A 27,277-nucleotide genomic window follows, 5' to 3' on the forward strand; every position below is an offset into this window, starting at 1 on the left:
GCGCTCGATGCCGTGACTGCGTCTGCGAATGACGAGGGCCAAGTCGCCTGCTGCACGCACAGCATGAGCACACGCTCTGCATTCAGTTCCACCGTCTTGTCTTCTCTGAGCGCCTCGCTCGAGGCTACTCAATCGCAGTCGCCTGCTGCGGCGCACCTCTGTCCGGATCTTCCCCGCACCGACCAATGAGAGCCGGCGCCGGGGTGACTGGGCCCAGGAGGCGTGGCTTCTCGGGCGCTCGGACGATGGCAATGTCCACGGTGGGAACGCGCCTCGCCCATCATCATGCCACACCAGCCACATTCGCTGCCCTCGCACCCGGCCGAACCAGACTGCTCCCCCAACCCGCCCCGCACACGCGATGCCCATCACGTAGCTGCCCCATTCCCTCTCGTTATCGCCCCGGACGCTCGGCGCACGCCTCCAAAGCTGTGCATCGCGTTATGCGTCCTCCCTCATCCACTCGTCCGCTTCCTCATCCCCCTAGCAAATCTCCATCCCCGTCAGTCAGCGGGTGACTACCAGGCGCTCATCTCCAGCCCAGTCTTCTCTCCCACCCTAGGTTAGGTTTGAGTTCGTCGGAGCTGCAACGCGTCCCTCGGCTTCGCTGTCCGCTTTCGCGCTCAGAGCTCCGCGAGCGGGCATGGCCGTTGGCTCTCGCCGTCGCTGGTGGGCTCCAAATCCTTCGCAACACCCGGCTTCCCGCGCCTGATGGACAGCCATCCATGCCTACACGCTTGTCCGCTTTCATACTCGTCACCTTCCATCCTCGGATCCCTCTTGAATTCTCGCTGACTCGACGGCCCTTCCATCGCCCTCAAACGACGCCAGCTTTTCCTTCTCGAACGCGAACCCTCGCGGTGCACCGTGCCCGTCCTGCCTCGCCACGGCACACCGGCCCCTCCCTCCCTACCCCCTCCCCTCGTCCCGAAGATACCCACCGACAAGAGTTTTGCGGACGGACCTGGACATGCGCTTTCCCCCCCTGGAATGCTTCTGAGCGTCTTTGCGGGACTTCTCCCAGCTCTGCTGAATCAGTGTCGGAGACCCGGTGCGGCATGAGTACCCGGTTCCGATTTTCGATCTCCCAAGGCCTCGACGCCCACCAGCGGTCATCATCCTAGTGCCATGTAGCCTGCGCGTTCGCATGCTTTCGAGCTGGCACCCGTCGATGATCCGAGAAGAATCAAAAACAAAAAACAGTGTACCATCAACGCGACCGCTGCTACATTTCTAGAACAAAAGTGCGCAACCGCAATGCCGTCGAACGTCCGTGCGCTGCCGACCGCATCCATGATCTGCGCTACGACGAGACCCAGCATCACACGCTATCCCCTAAAGGCCACGTTCTGCTTCCTTGCTCGGTCCAAAAAAATCTCTGGCTCTGCTCTGTTCGGACCTTGTTTTCTCGTCTCTCGGGCCGCAGCGCACCACGACCGCCCAGTACTTATCTACTTCATTTACTTATTGGACCCCTCCACGGGCTTATATATTTAAGAAAGAGCCTGCCCTCGACTAACCGACCGCTGTTTGTACGCGATTCACGATTCACGCTGTTGTTCTCGCTTTTAACCTTCCCTTTGTTTTCCGTCTTTTCTCGTCTCGTCTCGCCTCGCCTCGCTCCACACGTCCCTGACTCGGGCTAATATTGATATGTCGTACCGTTCCTCCTGTTTATGGCCGTCGTTGTTCAACCAACAATGCAGACGCCGAATGGCCCACAAACCCCACTTACACATGACCTGGTCATTGTATTCACCACCGTATTGGTCTACCGACATCGACCGCAACCGCGTCGGGCTCGAGGCCTCGCGGCCTTTAGGGCTTCTTTGTGATACCGACGCCAAGTCTGAGTCCGATCCGAGTCCGAGTCCGCTTCTGAGGTCAGGCGAATTCGAAATGGGGGAAACGAGCCAACGCGAGAGCCGACACGAGAGCGAAACCGTAAACGCGGAAATGGAAACTCGGGGCGTCCTCGTGACGTCATGCATTATGCATCGCACGTCGTAACAGCCTGTCGTAGCGCGCGTAAGCGATGCTGTCCGAGTCCAAGCCCGTCCCAGTCTGTCGTCCACCGGCGCGTCTTCTCCCGCGCACGTATCGACAAGCGCGACAGGTTCGACGGCCGATACGCGCGCGCGCAAGTCTTACAATAGAGGCCGGTTGACACGCGCGGGATCGTATATACACGAACTGTTTAATTGCAGCAGTAGTACCCAGTCGTAGTCGTTTACGCGAACCGTGCGGTCATATGCACCACGAGCGCAGGGCCCTCCAGATCCGCCTGACCTCCTCAAACGACCGACCCTGAACAGAGAGCGAGGAATGCAAGAAAAAACCCTGACGCTGCCGTCGTATGTACGTACGAGGGTCCGGACCATGGCGGGCGCGAAGGAGGCAGTCGAAGGGCCGACGGCTTCGAAATGAAAAGACAAGAAAAGAAAATGAAGACATGTCAAGGAGCGTACGAAGCGAGCCTGTAACAAGTACAAAGTGTGGTCACAAGAACGCAGAACGAGAACGAGAACAATAACTTTCAAGCTCGCCCTCGCGTAACTGAAATGGACGTCCTGTCGGACGCGGTTCGCGGGAAAAAAAAAAGGAATAAGAAGCGCTAAAGTTAAAAACTCTGTCAAGAAAAGGCAAGAGGCTGGCTCGCCGACCGTATGTAGTACATGTACACGTATGGAGATCATCGGGTGGGAAAGCATGGAGAGAGAAGAGAGAAAGTGATGGCCGGCCAACGTGTATACAGTGGCGGCGTCATGGCCCGACGACGGAGAGAAAGAGAAAAAAGAGAGAAGGGATCTTGTATAGGTACAAGCCGAGACAGACGAGACGAGACGAACAGACACAGATAGCCAGATAAACAAACACTAGACATGAGACACGACCACGTTTGTATGATTTATTCCATTGATGACGAGAATGACGGTGTGGCACAGCGGAAAGGGAGGACGTCCAGAAAGGGAGCGCCTACGACAACACGCGCACAGAGGGGTAGGAGGGCCGCCAGAAGTCGCTTGAGAAACTCTTCATATCTTAATCTTTCTCTCAACCGCGCCAAACGAACCCCGCCCCTCCTACCCCTGCCATGTCGCACTCACCTACCACTATCTCCTGTAGCCCCCCTGCACAGCGCCAGGCCCGTGCGTCCAGTGCGTCGGTGCCCCCTGACCGGCCTGTGTACCAAACGGATACGCGGGGGGACCAGGCGGTGGAGCCATCAGGCCTGGCTGCGTGCCATACATGTCCTGGTTTGGCGCGTTGTAGTGTGTCGGGCTGGCGTGTGTGTAGTGCGGCGAGGTCGGCTGTTGTGGCGAGGTCGTCGTCGGCGAAGGCCCGAGGGCGATCTGTGGGGGCTGCTGTTGCTGTTGCTGCTGCTGAGAGTGTTGGTTCCCTTGCTGTGGGTGGGGGATGGAGAGGGAGGGTGGCATCGCCTGAACGGGACTATGTGGGGAGGGTGGGGCGTTCGCGACGCCTGCACCGCTCCCACTGCGGCCGTGACGACCGCCGGACTGCGTGGTGGTAGAATGACGGCGGCGCTTGTTGCCGCGGGAATCGCCCTCGTCCTCCTGCTCGCCCTCCTCTTCCTTTCCCCCGCCCCCGATAGCAAGACCGCCAGGGACGTTGCTGTGGTGGGCGGGGACGCCCATGGTGGGATTCCTGCCTAGGGGCTGGCCGATGGGCATGGAGGAGGGGAGGGTGCCGGGGGGTGCATTGAGGCAAGCCTGGATGAGGTTCTTGCCCTCTGGCTGGGTGACGAGGGGCTGGAGCTTGGCGGTGGTGAAGGTGTACACAAGACCAGTCTCGGAAACAACGAGCAGAAGGACCTGGGTGCCGGTGAGGGTGGAGAGCTCGTAGGCCTGATGAGGAAGGGGGGATGGTGATTAGAGGGAGAAAAGGGTAAGAGGGGAGTCGGCGAGGGAAGATACCTTTTTCATGATGCCTGAGGACGCGCGACGGAATGGCCTACTCAGGACGGATCTGGAATCTCAAGGAGTGGGGACGGAGACTCACCAGCCTTCCTTTTTGAGAACGTGATGTGTCTTCTCGATTTATCCTGGATAAATTCAATCTTGATCTTCCGCCGCCCTGCCTTCTTGTCCGACTTTGGCTTGTCGGAGTCTTCGTCGTCTTCAGCGCCGCTGTCGGCGACGTCCTGGTCAGTGATGAACTGGTCTTGGGCGGGGGGCGGGGGCGGGGCCACGGCGGAGGGGTCTGCGGGCATGTTTAAGCGGTGACGACGTGTGCGGGCTAGTTGTGGACTGGCAGTGCCGGAAAGGGAAGGAGGGCGATTTGATGCCGCGGTGTTGGAATAGGGAGAGGGGAGGGAGTCGAGGTCAGCAAACGCGTCGCTGGGAGGAGAAAATGGACGAAAGGCCATACGTGTATGCTGTGAGAGGAAAGAGGGCGAACGAGGGAAGGAGGAGGGAGGGAGGGAGGGAGGGAGGATATGGGCGGGGAGGGGGCTCGCAGGAGGGATGCGGGGGAGGACGTCCGGAATAGGCAGGGGTCGAAAGAGGCAAGTGGAAGATGAGGGGGAGCTCGAGAGGGCAGCGACGGCCTCCCTTTTCCAGACACCCCGCTTATCTATATCCAGGTACTCCCAGGCACTCGCTCCCTAACACGCGCAAACATCTGGCCCCAGTCCCCGTCCGTACACCCGCCCTTTAGGTTTCATATCCACCTAATCCGGACACGTCCTATTTCTAAGCACATCACCCCTTTCGCCTTTCCAGCTCCGCGCACTTCCCTATCGCCCCAATTCCTCCCGTCCACATCCGCCGCTCTACGCCCCTGCACTTGCCAACCGGAACACGCTCCCAAAGGCTTCCACGAATAACAAACAAATTATTCCTTCGCCGCCCACACAGCTCGTCTACACAGTCCTATGTATCTACATTGGGCCCGTTCTCGCTACACATCCATGTCTCATCCGACTGCACTCAGGAGCCGACGCCCCCAGGCTTCCCGATGGCGCTCACGGCGCTCTTCCCCGTCGACATCACCGCACGCACACGCAACATGTTTTTGACCATCGAAAAAGACATCATCACACGACGACGTCGCCCCAATCGCGTCTTGCGACTCGTTCTTTTTTTTTTTTTTGACGTCGATTCCTCCTCTGCGCGGCGCGCGCCTCCGACTGAGCCTGCACACAAACTACGTTCGTGGCTGCGAGCTCCACGTCGGGCATCACTACCAGGTCGGCACTTCATCGTTACCGGTCGTGGGCTTCAACAAGACTGGCCCACACAGCACCGACGCGCTCGTCGAATGTTGAAGTTCCCATTTGCGCCCGTGCATGCCGCAGAGCATGATACAATTCCAACGGGTTCGCCGCCCGCACGTTGCCTGGGAGCGCCGCTTGAAAAAAGTTGGCCGTATCCTCATCTGCAACCAAACCAACAGTAGCGAGCGGGACACATGCGATAAGATCACGAAAAAGGGGAGGTCAGACATAATGTGGATAGGGCGCACCACTGGGCTCGACCGCGATCCGGTCGATGTGCAGGTCGCCACATTTAACGTCGCGACATTCGCCGCCTCCCGGTACTTCGTATTGACAAACACGTTGACCCTGCGACCCCGCGGCAGCAATCGATCTCAAAGCAGTCCGAAGCTTGAGGGACTCGAGGTCCGGAACCCGTAGCCAAGAGCGGGTGCTTGACGCTTGTGGCGACTGCTGCGAGGCGAGTGAGTGTTCACTGAGAAGAGGGTAAGAAGAAAGAATCGGCTCATAGGCCTTATATCGCGGGGGTACTGGGGCGTGCGTCGCGTTAGCCGACGTCCAAGGTTGTGGATCCTGTTGAACAAAGATGTCACCCCCATCGCTACTGTTAGCACATGCATAAGACTCCAAGGAAGAGAGCATCTAGGGCTGAGGCTTCCAGAAAGGGATGTGAGCGGGCACGCACCTGGGCCGACGTCGCAACGTCGACGCTTCTATGACCGAAGCCGTTTTCCTGGGAAAACGGAGACAGTGCACAGGGAGAGGATATTGATGACGACGTGCTCGCGCTTGGAGACACCTAGAGATACATCGAAAGCGAAGGGAACAACGAACGATAACGAATGCGAAAACCAAGAATACGTTTGATAGAGGTTGACAGAAGTTGAAACGAGAGCGCAGCCAAGAGAAAACAGAAAAGCAGACATTAGAAGAAATTGGATCGGAAGTAGGCGTAGGGGAAGAAAGGGATCCTTGCCACTTGTTCTTGCCGAGCTTCGGCCGTGAGAACTGCTGGTCCGAAAAAAAACACGAGGAAGCGAAGAGATGTAAAGCGAAGTCGAGAAGTAATAAAAGAAGCACAGTCCATAGCCAGAGAGAAACGAAGACAGGAGAAAGGTTATCAGAGAGAACAACGGATTCCGTGGTGGAAAGCTCAGCATGAGAATGATGAGGTTAACCGGATACTCGCCTTGCTCGCCAGTGGTTCCGTGGACAATGCCATTTGTGGCAGGCAGCGATGAGTTGTCTGCAAAAAGATATGGAAAAGGAAGGGGATATGTGGCACAACGACGACATAAAATTCGCGACCCGATATGAAAGAAGCAGAAGATAGACATGAACGAGAGGGGTCGCAGTGGTAAGATAGGGGGAAAAAAACACCCAAAGAGTCAGCGAGATGATGGCCTTTGAGAATGATAGGAAAAAGTATGACCAGCAGGTGTGGACATCACCGAGTCACCGTTGGACTGCGATGGAGGGCTCGTCAGAGCTTGGCCAGCTAGCTGGGATGAAGGAGACGAAGCTGCCAAAGAGACTATTGTTAGAACTGCACGACATCTTCCTAAACCAAGTGAAAACATGTGATCGATGTCTTGGAGCTGCGCAATGCTGAGATACACAGACGATCTGGTCGAGAACATCGTTCAAGAGGGGTAGCCTTCCTATATGAAGGCTGGCGGCGTGGACGTGCAGAAATAAAAACATAGGGTTTCCACAGAACACGGTGTCTTCGGTGAGGATAACACTCACCATTTGGAGGATTGCTCATGTCTGTTTCCCCTTTCAGCTCTGTCGAGGCTAGTTTCTGATCCGATACCACGCTGGCAGGAAACAACGTTGCTGTCGCGTTCGTAGAAGCTGCCGCAGTGAGGCCAGGCAGTTCTGTAGGTTCTTGCTTCACCATAAGGAGATCAGGAGCCATAACAGGGAGTAAAGTCGGAGACGCCGGCGTAACGAGTGGAGTCGCGATGGCAGATGGTGTAGAAGAACTGAGGTTCTATGAACAGGAAATAAACACGTCTGCTTTCATCGGGCACCACCTCCTTAATGGGCTTACCTTTGCCAACCTCTTCTGCCTTGAATCCTCCCTCGCTCTGATCTCCTCGCGAATTCTCTTTATTTCTAGCTCAAGTTTGGTGGGATCGCCAGACGCTGCTGCACCTGCCGTTGACCCCGCTGCACTGGCGGGTCTGATCGTATATGAAGCCACATGGTGCTCCAACTCCTCTCCTTCCTCTGCCTCTTCGTCGTCCTCGCTATCGCTGAGATCAATGACACACCTTCGCATACTACTAACACTTGCGAATCCTCCCATGGCTGCAGCATTCATCTTCCGCCGAACATGGGGATTGGGGTGCTGCGCACCGTTATGTCCATAGCCGTTGGACTTGTGACGAGAAGCGTTGGTCAAGTCGAGGTCAACGAAATCAGCTGCTACTGGGCGCTTAGTTCCGCGTCTGAACGGAGCGACTGGTTGACTCTCGGGTGGAACTGGTGTCCCATTGCTACTATCCTCGGAGTAGGTCGAGTTCGGTTGTTTGGGCGGTACGCTGGCCTTCCGCTTCAGGACTGAACCCTTCGACTTGGACTCGTCTGAGGAGCTCGCGACGTCTGAAAAATCCATGGAACTCCGAGACACTGAACGAGGCCGTTGACTTTTTTCAGGCGATGCGACTCCAAGGGAGGGGCTAGATTTGGGATAATGCTCCAGATAAGATCCGCCGCCGAGTCCTGGAATCGCATCATCCACGTCCATTGCGTCAGGGCTAGCTCTGATGAAGGAACTAGATTCGGTGCCGAAATTATTGCTACTGGCAGAGCCAATAAATACTGGCTCGATGCTTTTCAAAAAATCTTCGACACTGGAAGCAGGGGCCAAAGGCTGAGTTGATGGCTGTTCCTCAAAGTCCATAGGAGATGGCTCATTGGCAGATGCCATACTAGAGGACGTCCCGGATACACTAGACTCCTTGCGCTTTCTTGAGGCCTGGACAGCTTTGCGCGCGAGCAATTCTTGCCGTCGCTGCTGCTCCATATCCGCTAGAGAGGTCCCCGAAGGCGGTTCAGGAACCGTTGCCGATGACGTTGTGACTGTTAATTGAGGCTTGAATGTCGGTGTCACCACACTCCCTGCATACAAAATTCAGGACCCTGATCCTCAGAAAGGGTAAAATGAGCAGACCTTGAGGCGAAACGATAGGCGGTTTCTGCGGTAGAGGATGACTTATAGAACCGCGTGAGCGAAGGGAGACGGGCTTCCCCGATGATTGCTCGACGACATCATAGGGAACCCCGAGCCAAGATGCGACCATCTCTGGCGTTGGGGGATACGGTAAGATGCCGGTGGTGTCAAAGTTGGATGGAAGGCGGAGATTGAGTTCAGAAAAGACGTAATAGACGATCTCGCGAGAGAAGCCACAATCTACGAGATATTCAGGAGCAACACCCCATCCTAGAAGATCAAGGACGATATCCTTGGCAGCCGTGTATTGCTCCAGTGTCACTGTGGAGGACATGGTCAGCGAAAATGAATGTTGTCATGGGCAAGATTCTACGAACTGTTCAGGCCAGGCCGAACGTGATTGACATCGACAAGATAAGCAGGATTTTCGAGTTGAAAAGTGTCTGATTTGATGCTAGTCGGGGATACCGGAGCCAATCGTTCGACGAGAGATGGTCTTGGAGGGGTGCGAGGAGTCGGAGGCTGAGAAAAAGTCTGATCCGTCTTTGCCATTGGAGGCTGAGATATCGATGCGGGATGCAAGAATGTTGAGTGTGGCGAGGCGGAAACAAGTCCACTGGGAGGCATATTTCTTGAGTGCTTCAAGACACTTGCCGTCTCCTTGGGAGGCGACCTGTGAGGTGGGGGTTGAGGAGGCGATGGAGGGCCTTCGTTGTCGCTGATCTCGCCTTCCTCCCTCATAGTGATATCTTCTTGTGCTGCGTGTATGGAGGGTGCCACTTTCTGCACTGGCATGTGTGGTGGTGCTGACAAAGGTACATGCGCTGACACCGGAGCAGGCAAGGCAGATGGGGCCCGAGCAGCAGGCGGGGCAACAGAAGAGGGCGGGGCAGAAGAAGGCTCATCCTGACCGTAGTCGAGCACGATGGACGATGCTGTGGCCCGCGTAGGACGGGAAGGCAGCCCAGGCAAGAGATCAGAGCCAGTGTGCGGCTTACGGCGCGATCTGAGAGTCAGGAGAGCAGCTTGACGAAGAGAGGAAGCAGGATCAGCGCCGGGTGCGTTGGCCTGATCTGAGGGGTCATCGGGGGAGAGGGACGGGAAGCCAAGCATGTTGGTGTCTCGAGGCGACGAAAGCATGGAAAAGCCAGGGATGGCAGCCATCGCCGGTGAATATATAGCAGGGCCAGGCAAGCAGACAATAGTCAACGACCGCGCACCCTCGCCCCACCGCCGTATTATACACCCTCTCGGCCTTTGCCGGTCTCTCATCAATTCCTCACGCACGGACCTCTCCTCCCAACGGCTTCAGTCCTATCATCACTGAGAAATCCGGGCCACTGTTCTCGAGCTTGGGTACACCGACATTGTGTTCTCTTGGAAAACCACATATTTACCGCAACAGAATAAAATCGCCGTGTAATACCACGGCGTATACTTTGGGTCCTGCGAACGATGCCTCTCGACGGGCACTCGTACCTTGTTGCTCAAGGATGGTCGGGTACTGGAACAGGCCTTCGCCGTGGCGCAATCTCCCGCCCTCTGGCCATCCCTCAAAAGAAAAACCTGGCAGGTCTAGGCAAGGACAGAGACGAAGCGTTTCCCTTCTGGGACCAGTTGAGTGATCTCCATTGCATTCTGTCCCAACGACGTAGTGATACATGCCTGCCACCCAGCTTATTTGCGGCAGCGGCGACCGCTATCAAGGTCAAGATCTCGAGCGATGATGAAGACATGGAGGTGAGCAGTTCACACACTTCACGAGATGCATCTCATCTCGCATAGGAAGAAGGCACCCGGACATTTGAACTCAAGCGCACAACGACGGGCATACTGTCCAATCGCCGCCCCTTAATCGGTACCCCCGCGTCCTCGGGCACAGCGACTCCCTCCTCCGATTCCACCTCCACCTCTCGTCTCAGCCTCATGGCTCTCGCAAAAAAAGAAGCAGCCAGACGCGGCCTATACTCTCGATTCTTCAAAGGCCCTGTCATAGGCCCAGATGATGTGGAGACAGAGATGATCAAAACAGAGACAGTGGTGGTCAGACAAATCGAACGGCCCGTAGGTGCTACAGCAGGCGACAAGGGTAAACAGGCGGAAAAGGAATACACAGGTTCAGAAGGCGAGCGCACAGCCGGAAGGCCAGAGAAGAAAAAGAAGCGGAAAGTGAAAGAGGTCGAGCAGGAAGAGTCAGAAGATGAGGCAGAGAGGAGTGAGAAGAAGCGACGGAGAAGGGAGGCGAAACAAGCAGAAAAGTTGGAAAGGAAAATGATGAGAATGGACAAGCGGAAGGCTAAGGAGGAGGCCCGATGCGAACAGCATGTTGAGGAAGAAATGGCTGGTGCCGATGGCATTCAAGAGGAGATGCGACAGACCAAGAAGGAGAAACGGAAGAAACGGGCACCAGAGGAGGAAGAAAACATACCCGAAGAAAGGAGGCATCAAAAGGTGGAGAATAGAGAGCTTATGGTCGAAGAGGATCAACCAGCATATCAAAGTACAAAGGGTCAAACCCGTCGGAAAGATGAAGGAGTCGCAAAGGACATCGATGCGACTTCCAAGAAAAAGCGGAAGAGGGACAAGGCGTCACGGACATAGCTATTCGTTCGTATCATACCGCTCAGACTACTCTTCGCGAACTTATGCATCGCATCATATCTGTGAATACGTCCGTGACAATCATCTACATTCGGTATTCAATTTATTCCTGCTCATTATTATACATTCCGCACTATGGGATGGATGCTAAACGAACATAATGCGTATGAATCACAAAGAAACATACGGCTGCGAAATCATGGATGAGTATGAGACACAGGTCCACGCATTTGACAATGGTATTGACGCAGCCAACACGCTCAGGCTCGCGTACTCCGCCATGCGCTTTGCATCGCAATGCGTCGGGCCTGCGGATATGATGAGCGTAGGCGTGAAGGATGTGATGGTTTTACATACCTGTTCTAGTGTGATGGAGTCTTCCTTCAAAAATACTCTCTGGCGTCCATCATTTTCCTCGTCCTCATCTTCATCCTCGTCCTCCATCCCGCGCCCAGCTGGATTCCGCAGGCTACCAAACGCCGCCTTGTTGCCCGCCAGTGAGAACGGGGTCGACGCGACAGCCGTGCCGAAGACGCTAGCAGTCTTCGGCGCACCAAATGCAGCGAAGTCTGTGACGACCTTTCTCGGGGGCGAGTGTGCCGTCGACGTGCTGGCAAACGGCTTAGGCTCGGTTGACCGAATTGGGACAGCAGTTGTGTGCGAGTAGGATGATTTGCTATTATTCATCCGAACGTGGAGGTATTTATCAGTGAACCGCGAGCCAGTCACCTGAAAATGAAGTCACAATGAACTGTTGCCAATGCGAAATGCTACCGGATGAAGGCTTACTCTTCGTAGATGAGGTCGCGCCTCGGTGAGGGAAGCTGCCTGACTGAATACGTTGACATTCGATCTCGCTTCATCAGAGTCCTTGTAGATAGACTCGATGACAATTTTCTTCGTGTTCTCGTTCCGGAGAAGCAGCTTCTCGTGCAGCTCCCGAGCAACATCGTCCACGCTCTCATTATTGCCCAATATCCGCTGCGCGACCGCTTGGCCCACCTCGCGGACCAAGCGCTCCATGTCAAGGTTCTCGAGGACAAGACCTACGATAGCATGTGCGAGCAAATCTGCTGTCGTAAGCGGCAACATGATGCCAGATGTGATATTTGTGAGCGCCTGGAAGAAGTCGGTTGCATACTGTACACAGATTCAGTCAGACGTGTGATGCGGTCGGGTGAGACAACCTACAGAGTAATTGCTCAATGCCGGCTCGCAAGCGACAAAAAACTGTACGATGAGACTGGTCAGCAGGATGAAAAGCCTTGTACCAGTCACCTACGAGGATGATTCCATGAGCCGCCATCTCTCGTGCGAGCTGGAGAGGATCGTGACCGTCTGGCGATCCCTCGTCGAAACCTGCCATCCAGATAAGAAGCACCAATCCGATCTTCCAGTCGTGTTAACATACCATCGCCATACTCCCCAATTCCATGCGGCGGTGCGTCCGCAATGAGGATGACCATCTTACTGGCCTGCGGTCTCCAATCCATATGCAGTGCCTCGAACAATCCCGCTGTGACCGCTTCAGGGCCATCGCCTCCACCCGATGCATAAAGACTAGACAGGTCTTTATGCACCTTGCTGATATCAGACGAAAATCCGAAGTTCTTGGTCACGTAACTATGATCCTGTGGAGGATGATCCCGATAGGCGACGAGACCGACTCGAAGATCCTCCCGATTTTGAAGTTTCCCGGATTCGAAGATATTTTCGCATATGAGTTCGATATTCTTCGTCGCTGATGATATATAGCTGCCTTGACTTCCTGTACAATCTTGGACGAAAACAAGGTCTCTGAAGATACAAGTCTCAACGTCAGCCCCTGTGAATCGGGGACAGAGGGAATAGAGCAGAGCAGAGCTGGGACGCACAGCATCTTTCGCCCGTCGTCCACACCCGAGGGTATCTGGGCATCATTGTACCCCTGTGTAACAAAACTTTGCTGATGGGCTGCTGGAACCCCGTCGAAGTCCATGTCTTCGTCCATTATGAAACTAATTTGTGAAACTCAAGATGACTGCGATAGATTGCAGGTCCGGTTGGAGCAGATTCTTTGCGGCGATCAAGGCTTTGCTTTCAGCAGGGCTTGAGGCAGATGAAAGGATTGCAAGGAGAAACTTGTCAGGGTGTCTGTGAAAGAAAGGTCACGGTATATAGCACGTTTGTTTTGAACGGTTCTGCCACAGAGCCCCACGCTTTCAACGCACGCCCAGATGAAATCACCACGCCTCGGCTCTCGGCACACTCCGTCCGCACCTTTCTCTCCTCGGACCTCACCGACATTAGTATTAAATACGGTCACTACACAGGGCGAACGACTACAGCATCTACCTCAAATCCTATATCATAGGTCTCACCGTGAGCCTCCGATCCAACCCAGAAAATGCCCTGCCCATCCCCCAAGTGGTCCTCCCGGCCTCAACAATGTTCGGTAAGTAAATGCCAGCCCAAACGACAAACCTCCAACCAACGCCGACACCAGAACGTAAGTCCGCAATCGTGCTGCTGATGACAACGCACGATCGGCGCCTCCTGGTATAGAAGAGTTTCTGGGAACAGAGGAAATCAGACCCTGCGTAAAGGGGTGGTGATTTGGCGATATGTACGTACGGATGGATCGCAATGCTGCAGACCGCGTGGAATACGTCTGCGATTTGACCGGTCTTTACGCTAACAGCCACTGGGACTTGCAGGCTGAGACGCCGGCAGTATACATCAGGTTGAACCTCATGTCTCTATGTACACTATTTTTGAACAACATGCACGAAGCATCAGGCCTGGAATCAGCTCACCTGCTGTGCGAGGTCAAGATCCGACTTCGTAGCAACAAATAGCGTGGGTATATGATCTAGGCTATATTGTTGCTAACTCTGACAGTGAGAAGCGGGAGCAACCATGACTCAAACAATTAGAGACATACCCGTAGATTGCTGATATACGAAAATGAATTTGTGTCGCTCGAATCATGAACATACACGATGACATCAGCCAGGTCCGTTTTCTTGGAGTTCCGAAGCGTCTCCGCCTCGTACTTGGACCCAAATTCCTGCAACTGAATCGCGCCGCTGGATCAGATCGCCCGCAAGAAAGTGCGAAAGATCCACCCACAACTAGGTATTTCTCGGAGCCGTCAATGTCGACCGAGTTTACCACGCTGAACATCTTTTTCGTGGGCTCGTATATCTCCTGAAATGGCTTCCCGGCGAAGGCGCGAAGCAGTGACGTTTTGCCAGAACCCGCAGCGCCACATACGTAGCACAGGAACACATTTCTTGTTAACTTGCCCTTCTTGCGGTCATGCTTACGGGGCCGAGTGATCAGCAGCGCATCTGTCCTTGGTTCATCTGGGTATCCCAGGTATGCTAGGTATGCTAGTGTGGTTTTGTGGTCGAGCAAGGTCGTCATACTGCGACATCGGACCAGACCGTCAGTAAACGAGAGCTTGTTATATATATAAAAACGTCCGGACCTCCATTGCGCAAGCCAGCCTTGCAACGTTACGGCACCAGTGCCGTCCGCGATGGTCGTGTCCGGGAAATTTTGGCGAGCCCAAGGATTCTCGGGTGACGTGCTAAACAGGTCGTCCAGTTCCGATCTCTTCAAAGCGCCATCTTGATCCTGTAGAAGTGTAAGTCCCATATTGACAATAGGCGTCATGCTTGCCTACCTTGTCGAAGGTCTCAAAGATATCAGTGAAGAATTGGTACCCTAACGGACTCAATTCGACAGAACAGTCTGGCGGTACCTCGAATCTTCGAGTAGTTCTGCGTCAGACAACTTCAATTATTTACTAGATTCATTGGCTTACTTTGGGAAAAGAAAGCTTTCCATTAGCCGCAAATCTTCCGCATATCCGAATTTTCGTAGTACTGTCCAGGTGGTTTCCAAGCGACCCCGTTGAATGAATATGGTGTGCAGATACAAGAAGCCAGCTTCTGTCAAACCATCGTCTCGTACTCCATTTTCGGCATGCTCTCGAACCATCTCCTTGATTCCTTCTAGCTCCTGCAGCTGTAGTGGAGCGTCAAAACATTTACGCTTCCCTCGGGAAGAGGCTGTCAATGTCAGCCTGATGATGTAGAATGAAACAGGACAAACCTGGAATTCATTCAGCTCTGCGGCGTCAAGTAATCCATCTTTGTTTGCATCACAAAGCTTGAAAATTCGTCTAAGCGCATCCACGCAAGCAGGTTTCAGGACCTGTGCGCTGACCACATCAACAATAACGGTCTATCGGAAGCAAGAACAAGGAGCGCACATGATCTCGAGAGTCATATAGAGGAGCAGTAGGATGAAGGACGGCTTTTTGGGCGAAATAGAAGACCTCTGATACATTCAGAGGCATTTTGGCAGAGCATTCTACACATGTCTCAACTTCCTGAGCGACGACTGTTTATTCAGCTGACGGTCTGCTATGATGTGCGACCCACCTTGAATTCATTCATGATAGGTATGATTTCTGCTTCCAAAGCTTCATTCGTCACCTCACCTCCACGCAAGTCTATCTTGTTACCGACGAGAATGACTGGGATCTGAACATGAGTCAGTCCGTTGATGTCGTAGGAGGGTGATTAACGGCAGTACATTCACTCCTAGTTGACGGAAATATGGAAGCCAGTATGTCGGGATGCGGTCGAATGAGTTTGGGTTGTCGATAGAATAGACGACACAGATGACATGAGCCTTGCGTATCTCCGTCTCGAGATGTTGCTTATCCTGGGGGCCAACTACGATGATGACGCATGGGTATTCATCAGGTTGAATCAATTGCGATGCTCACCGCCGGAATCGACAATGTACGTAGTTACATTCTCTGGGGTGACCTCCGGTGGGATCGTAACCTCGGGAACTATGTGCTGAACCTGACACACGATGAGACAGACCGACGAGCCTTCTCCGCATGAAATGCTCACTTGCGCAACAAACGACTCCTTGATGAGCGACGTCACTATAGTGCTCTTTCCAACGCCCTCTGTCGGACGCGACTGAGTTTCAACGACCAGTGCGTTCAAAAGCAAGATGATTTCTTACCGTCCCCGACGAGCAATATCCGTACGTCCCTGCGCATCGCTGGCCAAAATGTTCGAAGACGTTCCTAGGAACGTGTGATAATCAAGGAGGGTGCGTATGTAGTAGAAAAGCGGTGGTCGTTGAACGTGCCGTCCCTGCGCGTAGCTAGAGCTGCCGAGGGCTGTCAGCGGGCCGAACACGGGAACAGTCTGCGCGATCGGCGGCAGAAAAATGCTCCACCATTCTTTCTGTCGACTCCACCAAACAGTCCGTTCAGTGTCTCCTCGATTGTTCTGCATTTTCCTGAATTTGTGTGATCTCAAACACAACTGCCCAGCCCCGACATATCGCTGCCTAACATAACGTCTGATTTACAAGCGCGTACTTGTATCGCGCTGACGCGCACTTCCAGACGCCTTCCCCACCCCTCGTTTCTTTCCTTCATGTACTTCTTGGCGCTACCCGCCGACATCCTCCTGATAGTCATCAAAGATCTCGATGTGAAGGGTCTCGTTGCGTTGTCAGAGGCGTGTCATCTTCTCCGCCGTCTAGTGAGTCCCTCACGCCCAAGCGCTGAGCTCTTCCGAACTGAGCCATGGGACATGCACGCTAGGTGCATGAATATGGGTGGAAGAGTCACATCAGACTATATCCCCGCCCCTCCTACAGCATGGCCAAGGCCTTGTCCCAATGGTGTCCGGGTGCGCAGATCAAGTACCACACCTTGTCGGACAAAGCTTGGGCGCGGACCACATTTGCCGCCCGGCCTTTATCACGTCCATGGCATGGCAAACTCCAACCATTATTAGCGATTAACAACTCCAGACTAGTGGTCGCCGCTGGCCATATACTATACTCATACGCTTTTACCACTTCTGGGGGTGACGGCATCACTCCCGGCATGCGATTTGAGTGCTCGTACTCGCTTCTTCGCCCCCCAGATTCCTCTAAGCACGATATCACGGCCGTCGTGTTTCTCCCCGACAGGGGTGATCGCACGCTATTCGTTGGTTTTGTTCACGGCGCCTTAGAACGCATTTACTTGCCACCTATGCAAGATGGCAGGAAGGAAGTCACCATCGATCCCGTCCTACGGACACCATTTCATTACCATCACGGAGACATCATTGAATCCCTCTCGATCACATCCGATCTACTTCTCTCACTGACTGAGAATGGCACGGCAGGCCTTCTCAACTTATCGTTCCCCACTCCCTCCCCACACATGATCGAGCTGGGGGAACGCGGCTGGGCGGCGTACCTCTCAACTCAATCATCGACCCCCTACGCTGCATTTGGCACATCATCGGATAACCCTCTCGCCGTGCACACCATAACAAACTCTGAGATCTCCGCAACGCCCTCCTCCATCCTCTGGTCCTCTGTTAAGGACTTCGAGTCTGAGAGGTCGTCCGCTGTATATGGCATCTCAAGCACCCCGCCTGGGTTTCCCTGGGGTGCATCCGATAATATTTTAGTCTCAGGGTGGTATGACGGCTTCGTGCACGTGCACGATCTGCGATCACCCACCTGCGTCCCCCGCCTCAACAACAGCCCTGCTCCCCTCTTCCCTGTTCTATCCCTCTCCGATCCGTGGTCATTCGAGCCCGTCTACTCTGTTTCGTGCGGCGGGGGATCATCAAGCCACATAGCAGCCGGAACAGCCAGACACAGTGTCGTGGCATTTTGGGACGTTCGCAGTCCTAAGACTGGGTGGAGTGTCCACGCGCCCGGAAATGATTCGTCTCCGGTCTACTCGGTCATCCTGGAGAGCTCACGCCTGTTTGGCGCGACACAGAGCCGTCCTTTCGTGTACGATTTCGGCCCGGGTGTCACCCCTGACACATATCCCCCTCTGCCCAGAGTGCATGGGGACGATGGACTATCGTACAAAAAGGGTTGGAATAATGTTGGATTTTACGTGACAAAGTATAGCCATAGAACGACTCAATTACCATAAATTTATCACAACAGTCTGCGAAATGTCAGTCCTCTCAAATATCGATTCCAATGCACGGAAGAGGTACCTTTGTCGCTAGAGCTGATGCCATCGGGCATCATCTTACAGTGACTTGCATATCATATCCGCAGGTCGGGCTCCCATAGTCTTTGTTTGTCTTAGCCAAATATGTGTCATTTGGCTAGCTAACCTTACATATAAGATAATCATTCCGTGTACTATCAGTGCACCAGAGTTGCAAAAAAAAAGGTTTCTTCATAACACCTTCAATTGATATTATTTTTCCCCCAAATTTTTACTGTACCTGCCCAAGCTTCTTTAAATACAGAATCCAATTTTTTCATATTCTTAAAGTATGAAGGGATTTCTCAGACAAAAATCAAACTCTTTAGGGTCTGATCAGCAATATCTAACATTTTGTAACAATTACTGGCAGATTTCATATAAATGCCACAATTGCTAGCAATCTGTCCTTGATCTTGTTGCCAACAATTGTCAACAATTGTCTACTATCATAATTACCTTTTGATCCTGCCCAATCTCGATATCACATCCACTTTTTAAGCTTTTTTGGATCTTGTTGGATCTTGTCAGATATTGTTATACCTTGCTACTCTATTTTTAAGTCATATTGGGATATACTTTGCTATGCCACCCATGGCCCTAGCTGATTGTTAGCAATTGTTGGATATTGTTTGATTGAGGGCTGTATTGTAGACTCAGAGATTGTTGGCAAATGTTGACAATTATTGAGTATCTAGAAAGAGTTTTTGAGGGGTTGAAAATTTGTGAGTTCTGTAGAATGGAATTGGTAAATTGGTGGCTGGATGGGTTGCACCCAATTGCGGCAATTTGCGACAATTGTGGTCGGACATTGTCAACAATTGCTGACAAATACCGGGAATTGCCAGCAATTCCTGGGAACGAGTTCCGACCCGTCGCTTCGCGACTTTCACGCAGTGCTTAATAGTATTTCTTGGGGTTAGGGTTGAATCTGAGTTTTGTAGTTTAGTTTTAAATGACTATGAGGATTGAAATATTCTGTGTTAGTTGCAAACTATGCATTGATTATAGGCTACCTACAGTCTGAGTGTGGTCTGTATGTAGTCTGTGTGTAATCTATTGTTGGCTATATACTTGTGACTTGATTACCTATTACATGTGCTCTCATTTTATATGCATTTATTGTATATGCTCTTATTGTGTGTGCTTCTGTCATATGTGCTCTCATTATGTGTGCTTGAATTAGGTGTGCTCCTATTGGGTACACTACTATTGTATATGCTTCTATTGGATGTGCTCTTGTTGAATGTGCTCTCATTGAGTGTGCTCTCATTAGGTATGCTCTTGTTGAGTGTGCTCTTATTGGGTATGCTCTCATTGGGTATGCTCTCATTGGGTGTGCTCTTATTGGGTATGCTTTCATTGGGTATGCTCTTATTAGGTATGCTCTTATTGGATGTGCTTGTGTTGTATGCGGTGTGCTTTTGTTAAATATGCTCTAGTTAGATGTGCTTCCATCATGTGTGCTCCCATTGTATGTACTCCCATCCTATGTGTTCCTATCAGATATGCTCTAGTTAGGTGTGCTCCTATTATATGTGCTCCTATTACATATAGTATGCTCCCATTATGTGTGCTTCTATTGTGTATACTCCCATTGTGTATATTCCCATCACATGTGCTTCTGTTAGATGTGCTTTGGTTGGGTGTGCTTTTATTATGTGTGGTAGGCTCCTATTAAATGTGCTCTAGTTGTGTGTGCTTTGATTATATATGCCCCTATTGCATAGGCTCCTATTGCTTGTACTCTTTGTTGTATGTGCTCCCATTGCATATGCTCCCATTGTGTGTCCTTCTGTTGTGTATGCTTCTATTGTGTATGCTCCCATACTCCTATCATGTGTGCTCTTACTGGATGTGCTCTTGTTGTATGTGCTCTTATTGTGTGTGCTCCCATTACTATCATTGCACCGGAGTTGCAAAAAAAAAAAAAGATTTCTTCGTAACATCTTCAATCAAGCTACCTTTCGCTCCAATTTTTTATCATACCTGTGGAAGCTTCTTAAAATGTGTTCTGTTATTTTTTTATATTTTAGAGTGAACTGAAAGAATTGTTGTGATATGATTGAGAAGGTGTGTCCGAAAATGAGCAAAACTTGGGAGTTGCAAATCTTTCCGACGATCGGGTCACACGTCGTCACATTCAAATTTGAACTCTGGTTGCGGGGCAACCTGCGAAGCGGCGTTTTAAAAAGATGACCAAGCATTACGCGACCCGAGGCTCCTTGTCACTCTGTCTGCCATCGAACACTGCCCGTCAAAAACAATTTGGTGAAGAGCATTGGAGTCTTCAAAGTCAAATAAATTTGTCTATATGTTTTCAGTAGTACCTGTTCATCTTCCCGATTTTTTCTTTTGGCAATTGAGCTCAAGGATCTGAGAGATCTTGAGCATCTTTTAGAGAACACTGTCCTGAAAACCATTATCCATTGCTTCCTCACTACTGCACCCAATTTCTGTTCTTAAAAAAACTACACTACTTGAAGAGTACTTACATGAACAATTTTGAATTTTTTTGAAAGGTGCTGTCAAAAAATGCTGTGAGGAGCTCGATTTTGAACCTCCCATCCCGTTTGCAACTCCGGTGCAACGATAGTACATATGCTCCCATACACAGAATGCATAGATTTAGCAGGTATTGAGTTGGGAATATAAGGTACATTGATGGTTAGAGTCAGAATGTATTGTCTTGTGCTCTATAAATTTTGTCATATTTTGTCAGGTTCCCTTTTTGGATTTTTGGTGCAGAAAATGCTTTAATCAGGAGAAGAGAAATTAATAATTTGGCCAATAAAGTAATTGTTTTAGCCTCGCGCTTCGCGCTCGCCGCGGCTATCGCCGCAGTTTGTCAGGTTTGGCCCCTCGCGCTTCGCGCTCGGGTGCTCACGTGGTTTTCACGTGTTGCCACGCGAGATACTGCCCTTCCACTCTCTTTAGACTAGCTTCTCACCCGTCGCGTTGCGACGGCGCAACCATGCTTAATCCGAGTTTTTGTTGCAGTGCTTAGTCTGAGGTTGTGTGACAGTGCTTAATCTATGTTTGTGTTATAGTGCTTAGTTTGTGGTTGGGTTTTAGTCAAGCAGCCAAGTTAGAGTAGCAGTTTTATTTCAAGCATACATATAAAAAGTTAGAGTGGGGATTGAGAGTCAAAGTGTAAGAAGTTTCTATATAAGTTTTATACTACAGTCCTTGTTCAAGTCCTATTATAATTGTTAGCCATGTCACAATGATTATGATCCAAGACATACTATTGATTATCCAAAATGCCTTGTAATACCTCAGGGTACACTATATTGGTGGTTTTGGTCCCTTGTGAGTCTGGTGGGAATAACACCTTGATTCTATCTCCTGATGTGCAGCGTGACAGTGCAACATAAAGTTGGCCATGGGAAAATACAGGCCGCTCCAAATCCAATCCAACAAACTTGACAGACTGTCCTTGTGATTTGTTGATGGTCATAGCAAAGGCAACATGGACAGGGAATTGTCTGCGCTTCAAAGGAATAGGGCAGGCTTCTCCAGATGGCTCCAGGGTTAATCTAGGGATAAACACAATCCTTCCAGCATGTGCTCCACCCAAGATGCGGCATTTTAAGACACGTGTCCTTGCCTCAAGTAAGATGAGTCGAGTGCCATTGCATAGGCCATGAGAGGGATCAATGTTGCGCAAAAGAATGAGAGGACAACCTCTTTTGACATGGAGGTGAGCAAGAGGAAGGCCAGAGATATTGATAGAGTTCAAAAACTCTATAGGATAACCCTCTATGTCCTTGACAGAGTCAATGCTGGTTAGGAGCTTGTCTTCTCCAGGAAACTTGGCCAGAATCTCCTTGTTGATCTCAGCAACAGTGTCATTGCGCCCAGAAAGAATCATACGGTCAAGGAAGAAGTGGTCTGGTTTGGGGTGCTGATCAGAGATATCAGGATAGATAAAGTCAATCAAGGACTGCTTAGTGTTGTTATCAAGATGCATGTTGGGAGGAAGTTCAATAGACTTGTCTTCACCAAGGTTATGGCCAGAACCAACATTGAGGAGCCATTGAGCAAAGGCATTGCTCTCAGGAGTCTGGTCTAGGCGCATGTTTTGTTTAAGAGTGAGAAGTTGGATGTGATTCCAGAGTGAGGACTTGCGCAAAGATGCAGCCACAATCTGCTCTCTGCTTCCTTTGGGAACCACAGGCAAGGTCTGACGAAAGTCTCCAACAAACAGCACAGTAACACCACCAAAAGGAGCAGGGTTGTCCATGAGATCCTGAAGAGTGCGATCAACGGCTTCAATTCCATAGCGATGCTGCATTGGTGCCTCATCCCAAATGACCACCCCAGTCTGATGAATAAGACCATCAAAGTCAGAGTTTTTCTCCCAAGAGCAAGAGGAGCGCTCATTGAGACCCTCAATGGGGATTTTGAAGCGAGAGTGAGCAGTGCGACCACCATCCAGAAGCAAGGAGGCAATGCCAGAAGAAGCAACACAAAGAGCAGCCTTGCCTTGAGAGCGGACAGAGGCAGCAATGGTGTTGCAAACATAGGTCTTTCCACCACCTCCAGCACTGTGCAGAAAGAAGACTTGGCCTTGGTTGGACTGGACTGACTGCATAACAGCATCATAGGCATTCCTCTGCTCAGCATTGAAGGTCAATAGATTAGTCTCCACCTGAAGTGCAAGGTCAGCTCAAGGTCAACTTTGAAGGATGCATGGTAACTGACCTGTTCCCAAAGAGCCACATAATCATGGTTGAGCTCATTCTGAAGAAGCACATTTGCAGCTTGGTTCCAATCTTGCAGAGGCAAAGGCATAGGAGGATAGTCAATGAGGCGCTTTCCCATTCCAGTAAGGACTTTGTCCAGAAGATAGAGGCCATAATCAAAGACATCCTCTTGAGTAGGATCAGGAAAGCCCATGGCAGTAAGACGCACATGCAGATCATCACAGATTTTGTCCTTGTAGCGGTTCCAAAGAATAAGAGGTTGTGAAGGAATGCAGAAGCAAAGGATGGTGGCAAAGAGGGATCTAAGTTGAGATCCAGTCTGCATGTCTGCTGCTTCAGCCAAGGCCATATCCCACTCTCCATCATCCTCCAAAAGGCCACGTGCAAAGCAGGCCTCACGAAAGGTTGGATACTCAATGCCTTGATAAGTGCGAATGTCCTTCCAGTCCTTGGCACCCTTAACAATAGTAAGCAAGGTCCTGAGGTAAAAGCGCTCTCCTGCTGAGGGATGAACATAGTACATTCTGCCAATAGTTGAGTGTTGAATACGTGGTGTCCATGCTCTATTCTTTTGATTCCAGACATAGAAGGGAGGAAAGTCTTGATAAGTGTAAGCATGGGCAGCAGGATACTTTTGGTTGGCAATGAACCATTCAGTCAACTCTGTCTTTTGGGACTTGTTACTATTGAGAAGTTCTTCAGGATTGTCATCAGAATCAAAATAGACCTGCTGCTGATTAGGAAGATGAACAGGAAGACGATAGACTGAAGGAAACTCCAGATGCCTTGGGAATTCAAGGATGTTCCAGCAAGCCTCCATAGGTCCAATATAGCGAGCATCCACATAGTCCTTAATCTCATCAATATCTCCAATTTCAATAGTGGCACGATCAGGACCTTTGTAGATATACTTGTGAATGTATTTGATGGCCTTGATAGAAGCGCAGACCTCTACATTGATGTGGCAGTTATATTTGGCAAGAAGATAGGGATTATGAGGAACAACATCGCGATTGTCAAACTGCATAGCGCCTCGAGTGAAAGTGCGCCCATTGTTTGGTCTAGCATATGTAGGATAGCCATCTTCACCATAAAGGGTGTGCTCATTGAAGTCCTTGCGATAATGCTTGCTACAGACCTTGACCTTTGTGCCGCCAATATTCTTTTCCTCCATGCAACGTGCTTGAGGGAATTCAGGGCCACAACGTCCATGAAGCATGTATTTGGTGACAGACTCATATAGCATAGGATGGGTGGCAGGATCAGGGAGCTGGGCAGAGACAATTCGATCCACATCTTCAGCACTCTGAATTTTGTGTTCTTGCTTCAAGAAAAGGAGAAGGTGCATGTGAGGAAGCCCACGCTTTTGAAACTCAATGGTATATACCATGCCAGCAACCCCTCCAAACAGGCCCTCTTTGATCTCCTTGAGCAAAGCCTTCATCTTTTGTGCAAAGACACGTGCCACCAAATCAGGACGATCAGAAGGATTCTGAGTTGTACCATCATCATATTTCAAGAGCTCTTTTTGAATCTCTGGCCAATTAGGATTTGCAGTCATGGTAAGGAAGATGTCTGGCTTATGACAATGGCGAGTGATAGCCATAGAGTCTTGGAAAAGCTGATACATATAACGTGGACTGCCTGCATGAGTGGAGGGAAGAACTATGCGCCTTCCTTGTTGGCCTAGGTTGATACCTGCTTCTGCATGAATGGCATCAAACAGTGACTGGTACTTGTCTGCCCTAATCTCCTTCTGATGGTTCCTGATCCAGAAAAGGTTGCTAGACTCAATAGATGCCCAAGCATCAACCACATATTGCTGAAATAGCTTGCCAGCTCTGAAGATAGTTTCAGGTTCAAGCAAACGGCGCATAAGACGATATGCATAATAACAGCGCTGAGACACCTTGGATGAGAGCATTTGGCCATTAGGTCCAGGATGAGCAGGAATATTGGGATGAAAGCCTTGTTCGCCATGTGGAAACAATGTCACATAATGTAGGGGACTGTAGTGAGGGTGAAGATGGCTAAAGTGCTTTAGACCTCCATGGTTATAGCGGACAACAATATCTCTGTGCAAATCCACTTCCTCATCTCCATTCCCAGGTATAATAGCAGCAACCTCATCAACAGTAGGCTCATTATAGCGACGATGATCGGCATTAGGCAAGACTGTGATGCGAGCTGAAATCTTGTCATTCTCTCCAGGGTTCTTTTCTGCCAGGATTTGATAGGCATGACGATACAAAGGAACATAAGGATTGTGTGTATGAAACATATCCTGCAAGTCATTCATGATTTCAGATCTCAAGTTGGCATTATTGTTGTTGCGCTCATTAAGTGCAGCCTGAGGATCAATAACATAAAGCTGAGCATAGGAGGGTTTGATGTTGTTAGGTGGTAGCAAGCTTCCCATCTTATGAGACAGTTCCCCATGAATTTTAAATGAATAAGGCCCAGAGGTAGAGGTAACATGATCTGATAGCTTGGCAGCAATAGAAGTGAATGCAAATGCACTGTTGTACTGCCTGATATGATCTCTAAAAAATTTTGGAACTGAACCACCTTCCCAAAGCAGTCGGCGCAAGGTTGGGGGAGGTTGTAAAAATGCAGGCAATCTGATCTGACCCTGTAAGCAGCACATGCCAAAGCGAGGGTGGATACGACTGGAGTTGGTAAGACGTTCAGAAGAGAAATGGAGTGCAAGACAGTGAGCACATTCTATATTCATAAGACCAAGGCTGTGACGTGCAATAGGCTCTTGATATGGACGGCGACCTAGAGGCAGATTTTGGAGAGCCTGATGAGCCACTACAGCTTGATTATTTTGTTGGATAGCAAGGTTATGCTGATGTGCCTGCTCTTCAAGGTCTAGATGATGTGCCTGCTCTGCAAGATCAAGCTGATGATGAAGGTGCTGCTGCTGCTGAATATCTTGCTGATGTCGCTGGTCAAGAATTGCATAATGATTATTCTCTTCCTGTTGTCTTATAGAAGATGTAGGATGAGGAGGGTTATTGGGTTCAGGCCTTGTGCTTTCTCTACGACGACGTCTACGTTCTGCATGAGTCCTTTCAAAATTCTCCATCATACGATGCTCATAATCAGGATGGCTAGCTGCTGCAAGACGTGTGCGAGCCTGTCTATCATGATTCCCAATCAAGTGTCGTGGAAGATTAGGATAGGCAGAAACATTCACAGGCCAATAATGAGGTGGTGGTGCAGGCATTGGAGGAGGAGCATAGATAGGATACTGTCCAGGAATTTGGTAAGCCGTAGCACCATGATAGACAGAGTGTTGGAACATGGGAGCAGGATAAAAGTGGGGAGGAACATATTGAGCAGGATAATATGTTGGAGCAGAGGGAGCAGCAACTGCAGAATAGTATGACTGGACAGGAGGAGCAAGTGTGGCAGGCTGGTGAAGCTGAATGGGTGGTGCAAGAGAAATAGGAGGCTGAGCAGAATTAGAAGTAGCAGGATGGGAAGGTCTAGAGAGATCCTCAAAAACAGGCTGACGAATAGAGCCTCGTAATGCAGAACGCTCGCGCCGAAGAGTAGGAGAAGTCATCTGAAGCCTTTCAGCACGCTCTTGCTCCCGCACAGTCTGGCGCTCATGCTCAGGAGTCCTAGGAGGAGTTCTTATAAACCCTAAAATTAATAAACAAATTTTGTGTGATTTAACAAAAACTGCATACCTTGTCATAGTCACATCCACATGGGCAGCCTCTTCAATAGCCTCTTGGTTTTCAACATGTCTATAGTTTCTTCTTTTTAGCCAATGACCATAAAAAGATTAAATAAAACCACATACCCATTGAGATCCTCAGGTGGAGGAGTCATATACAGATCATCCTCATCTTCACTGTTATTGGCATTCTCACTATAGCAAATATGAGTACACACAACCAATAAGCAAAAAGTAAGTCACATACTTATGTACAGTCTCAGGTGGGGGTGTCATATAGAGATCATCCTCATCATCATCTCTAAAGAGAATTTTAGCACTGAAACAGTATCCAAGCAAGCCAAAAATACTCACAAAGGTGCCAATGCAGGCATCCAGACTTCCACCACACCCTCATTAGGAGGCCTAAAAAAAGAATTGAGCACAATGGACATGATGCAAGCAACACAGACTTACAAAGGTGGAACACTCATTGTGAAAAGCTAAATAAAAAAAACACCTGCAAACAAAACCAAGAGCCAAGAGTGGTTGCCAAGCTAAGCACTCGCTGAATGCCCCCTCACAGTTCACCTGAAGAAATTGCCGCAAGACAGTGCCAGGGGAAGAGGATTCCCAATGCTCTTTGACAACTCGATGTCACTCGTTGTCTGCAAAGCAGGTCGTTGTGACTGTGAGATTGTGGTAAAAGGTACCTGAGCAACTGAAACACCGCAGGATGAGAGAGGTCCAGGCAGCTATGAAAAGACTGCTTTTGGCTACAGCAAACTAAGGCCGTGCTGGTAGACTTCACACCCTGTAGGCTTTTTCTAAGCAGAATCCGTGC

The 27,277-nt window shown here is 50.6% G+C and overlaps 11 protein-coding genes across 11 annotated transcripts; 4 read left to right on the forward strand and 7 right to left on the reverse strand.

The window, feature by feature from the left end:
• Nucleotides 1-285: 285 nt before the first annotated feature.
• Nucleotides 286-1,062, forward strand: HETIRDRAFT_451400 (uncharacterized protein; the record flags this gene model as incomplete). Its single annotated transcript, XM_009547996.1, has 3 exons — nt 286-562; nt 628-755; nt 832-1,062. 3 exons carry the CDS (start codon nt 286-288, stop codon nt 1,060-1,062), a joined length of 636 nt encoding a protein of 211 aa, XP_009546291.1.
• Nucleotides 1,063-1,737: 675 nt separating this feature from the next.
• HETIRDRAFT_104976 (uncharacterized protein) lies at nt 1,738-2,156 on the forward strand (the record flags this gene model as incomplete). Its single annotated transcript, XM_009547997.1, has 2 exons — nt 1,738-1,982; nt 2,054-2,156. The coding sequence occupies 2 exons, from the start codon at nt 1,738-1,740 to the stop codon at nt 2,154-2,156; spliced, it is 348 nt and encodes a 115-aa protein (XP_009546292.1).
• A 137-nt stretch (nt 2,157-2,293) lies between these two features.
• Nucleotides 2,294-2,711, reverse strand: HETIRDRAFT_173337 (uncharacterized protein; the record flags this gene model as incomplete). Its single annotated transcript, XM_009547998.1, has 2 exons — nt 2,294-2,416; nt 2,469-2,711. The coding sequence occupies 2 exons, from the start codon at nt 2,709-2,711 to the stop codon at nt 2,294-2,296; spliced, it is 366 nt and encodes a 121-aa protein (XP_009546293.1).
• Nucleotides 2,712-3,113: 402 nt separating this feature from the next.
• On the reverse strand, nt 3,114-4,231 carry HETIRDRAFT_173338 (uncharacterized protein; the record flags this gene model as incomplete). Its single annotated transcript, XM_009547999.1, has 3 exons — nt 3,114-3,866; nt 3,936-3,949; nt 4,021-4,231. The coding sequence occupies 3 exons, from the start codon at nt 4,229-4,231 to the stop codon at nt 3,114-3,116; spliced, it is 978 nt and encodes a 325-aa protein (XP_009546294.1).
• Nucleotides 4,232-4,837: 606 nt separating this feature from the next.
• Nucleotides 4,838-5,584, reverse strand: HETIRDRAFT_440001 (uncharacterized protein). The gene has a single exon (XM_009548000.1). It carries the CDS (start codon nt 5,220-5,222, stop codon nt 4,950-4,952), a length of 273 nt encoding a protein of 90 aa, XP_009546295.1. The 5' UTR covers nt 5,223-5,584; the 3' UTR covers nt 4,838-4,949.
• Nucleotides 5,585-7,978: 2,394 nt separating this feature from the next.
• Nucleotides 7,979-8,847, reverse strand: HETIRDRAFT_440002 (uncharacterized protein; the record flags this gene model as incomplete). The annotated part of the gene is made up of 3 exons (XM_009548001.1): nt 8,795-8,847; nt 8,418-8,738; nt 7,979-8,365 (listed from the first exon to the last, which is right to left on the reverse strand). Coding segments are annotated over exons 1-3 (708 nt in total), but the record flags the coding sequence as incomplete, so codon positions are not given.
• An 895-nt stretch (nt 8,848-9,742) lies between these two features.
• On the forward strand, nt 9,743-11,150 carry HETIRDRAFT_384030 (uncharacterized protein). The gene is made up of 3 exons (XM_009548002.1): nt 9,743-10,033; nt 10,094-10,157; nt 10,203-11,150. Exons 1-3 carry the CDS (start codon nt 9,873-9,875, stop codon nt 11,016-11,018), a joined length of 1,041 nt encoding a protein of 346 aa, XP_009546297.1. The 5' UTR covers nt 9,743-9,872; the 3' UTR covers nt 11,019-11,150.
• Nucleotides 11,151-11,278: 128 nt separating this feature from the next.
• Nucleotides 11,279-13,008, reverse strand: HETIRDRAFT_451404 (uncharacterized protein; the record flags this gene model as incomplete). Its single annotated transcript, XM_009548003.1, has 7 exons — nt 11,279-11,326; nt 11,376-11,747; nt 11,808-12,158; nt 12,210-12,248; nt 12,301-12,377; nt 12,430-12,815; nt 12,893-13,008. 7 exons carry the CDS (start codon nt 13,006-13,008, stop codon nt 11,279-11,281), a joined length of 1,389 nt encoding a protein of 462 aa, XP_009546298.1.
• A 291-nt stretch (nt 13,009-13,299) lies between these two features.
• On the reverse strand, nt 13,300-16,089 carry HETIRDRAFT_36706 (uncharacterized protein; the record flags this gene model as incomplete). The annotated part of the gene is made up of 15 exons (XM_009547487.1): nt 13,300-13,570; nt 13,632-13,756; nt 13,814-13,885; nt 13,942-14,073; nt 14,130-14,427; nt 14,491-14,639; nt 14,689-14,773; nt 14,830-15,059; nt 15,120-15,221; nt 15,280-15,399; nt 15,452-15,553; nt 15,606-15,748; nt 15,802-15,883; nt 15,935-15,993; nt 16,053-16,089. 15 exons carry the CDS (start codon nt 16,087-16,089, stop codon nt 13,375-13,377), a joined length of 1,932 nt encoding a protein of 643 aa, XP_009545782.1. The 3' UTR covers nt 13,300-13,374.
• A 255-nt stretch (nt 16,090-16,344) lies between these two features.
• Nucleotides 16,345-18,000, forward strand: HETIRDRAFT_36708 (uncharacterized protein). The gene is made up of 2 exons (XM_009547488.1): nt 16,345-16,582; nt 16,645-18,000. The coding sequence occupies exons 1-2, from the start codon at nt 16,475-16,477 to the stop codon at nt 17,989-17,991; spliced, it is 1,455 nt and encodes a 484-aa protein (XP_009545783.1). The 5' UTR covers nt 16,345-16,474; the 3' UTR covers nt 17,992-18,000.
• A 3,301-nt stretch (nt 18,001-21,301) lies between these two features.
• On the reverse strand, nt 21,302-26,927 carry HETIRDRAFT_427006 (uncharacterized protein; the record flags this gene model as incomplete). Its single annotated transcript, XM_009548004.1, has 9 exons — nt 21,302-21,593; nt 22,263-22,645; nt 23,530-23,660; nt 24,462-26,395; nt 26,465-26,524; nt 26,581-26,649; nt 26,702-26,773; nt 26,809-26,859; nt 26,911-26,927. 9 exons carry the CDS (start codon nt 26,925-26,927, stop codon nt 21,302-21,304), a joined length of 3,009 nt encoding a protein of 1,002 aa, XP_009546299.1.
• Nucleotides 26,928-27,277: the final 350 nt, after the last annotated feature.

The sequence above is a fragment of the Heterobasidion irregulare genome (assembly GCF_000320585.1).
Source record: "Heterobasidion irregulare TC 32-1 unplaced genomic scaffold scaffold_05, whole genome shotgun sequence".
NCBI classification, from domain to species: domain Eukaryota; kingdom Fungi; phylum Basidiomycota; class Agaricomycetes; order Russulales; family Bondarzewiaceae; genus Heterobasidion; species Heterobasidion irregulare.

Bases quoted from the DNA above. Each gene is read 5' to 3' on its own strand.
- HETIRDRAFT_440001 (XM_009548000.1), bottom strand. From the start codon at position 5,222: ATGAAGTGCCGACCTGGTAGTGATGCCCGACGTGGAGCTCGCAGCCAC.
- HETIRDRAFT_36708 (XM_009547488.1), top strand. From the start codon at position 16,475: ATGTACTTCTTGGCGCTACCCGCCGACATCCTCCTGATAGTCATCAAA. The intron at 16,583-16,644 runs GTGAGTCCCTCA...CATGCACGCTAG, and splicing joins GTCATCTTCTCCGCCGTCTA to GTGCATGAATATGGGTGGAA.
- HETIRDRAFT_384030 (XM_009548002.1), top strand. From the start codon at position 9,873: ATGCCTCTCGACGGGCACTCGTACCTTGTTGCTCAAGGATGGTCGGGT. The intron at 10,034-10,093 runs GTTGAGTGATCT...CCTGCCACCCAG, and splicing joins GCGTTTCCCTTCTGGGACCA to CTTATTTGCGGCAGCGGCGA. The intron at 10,158-10,202 runs GTGAGCAGTTCA...CATCTCGCATAG, and splicing joins GCGATGATGAAGACATGGAG to GAAGAAGGCACCCGGACATT.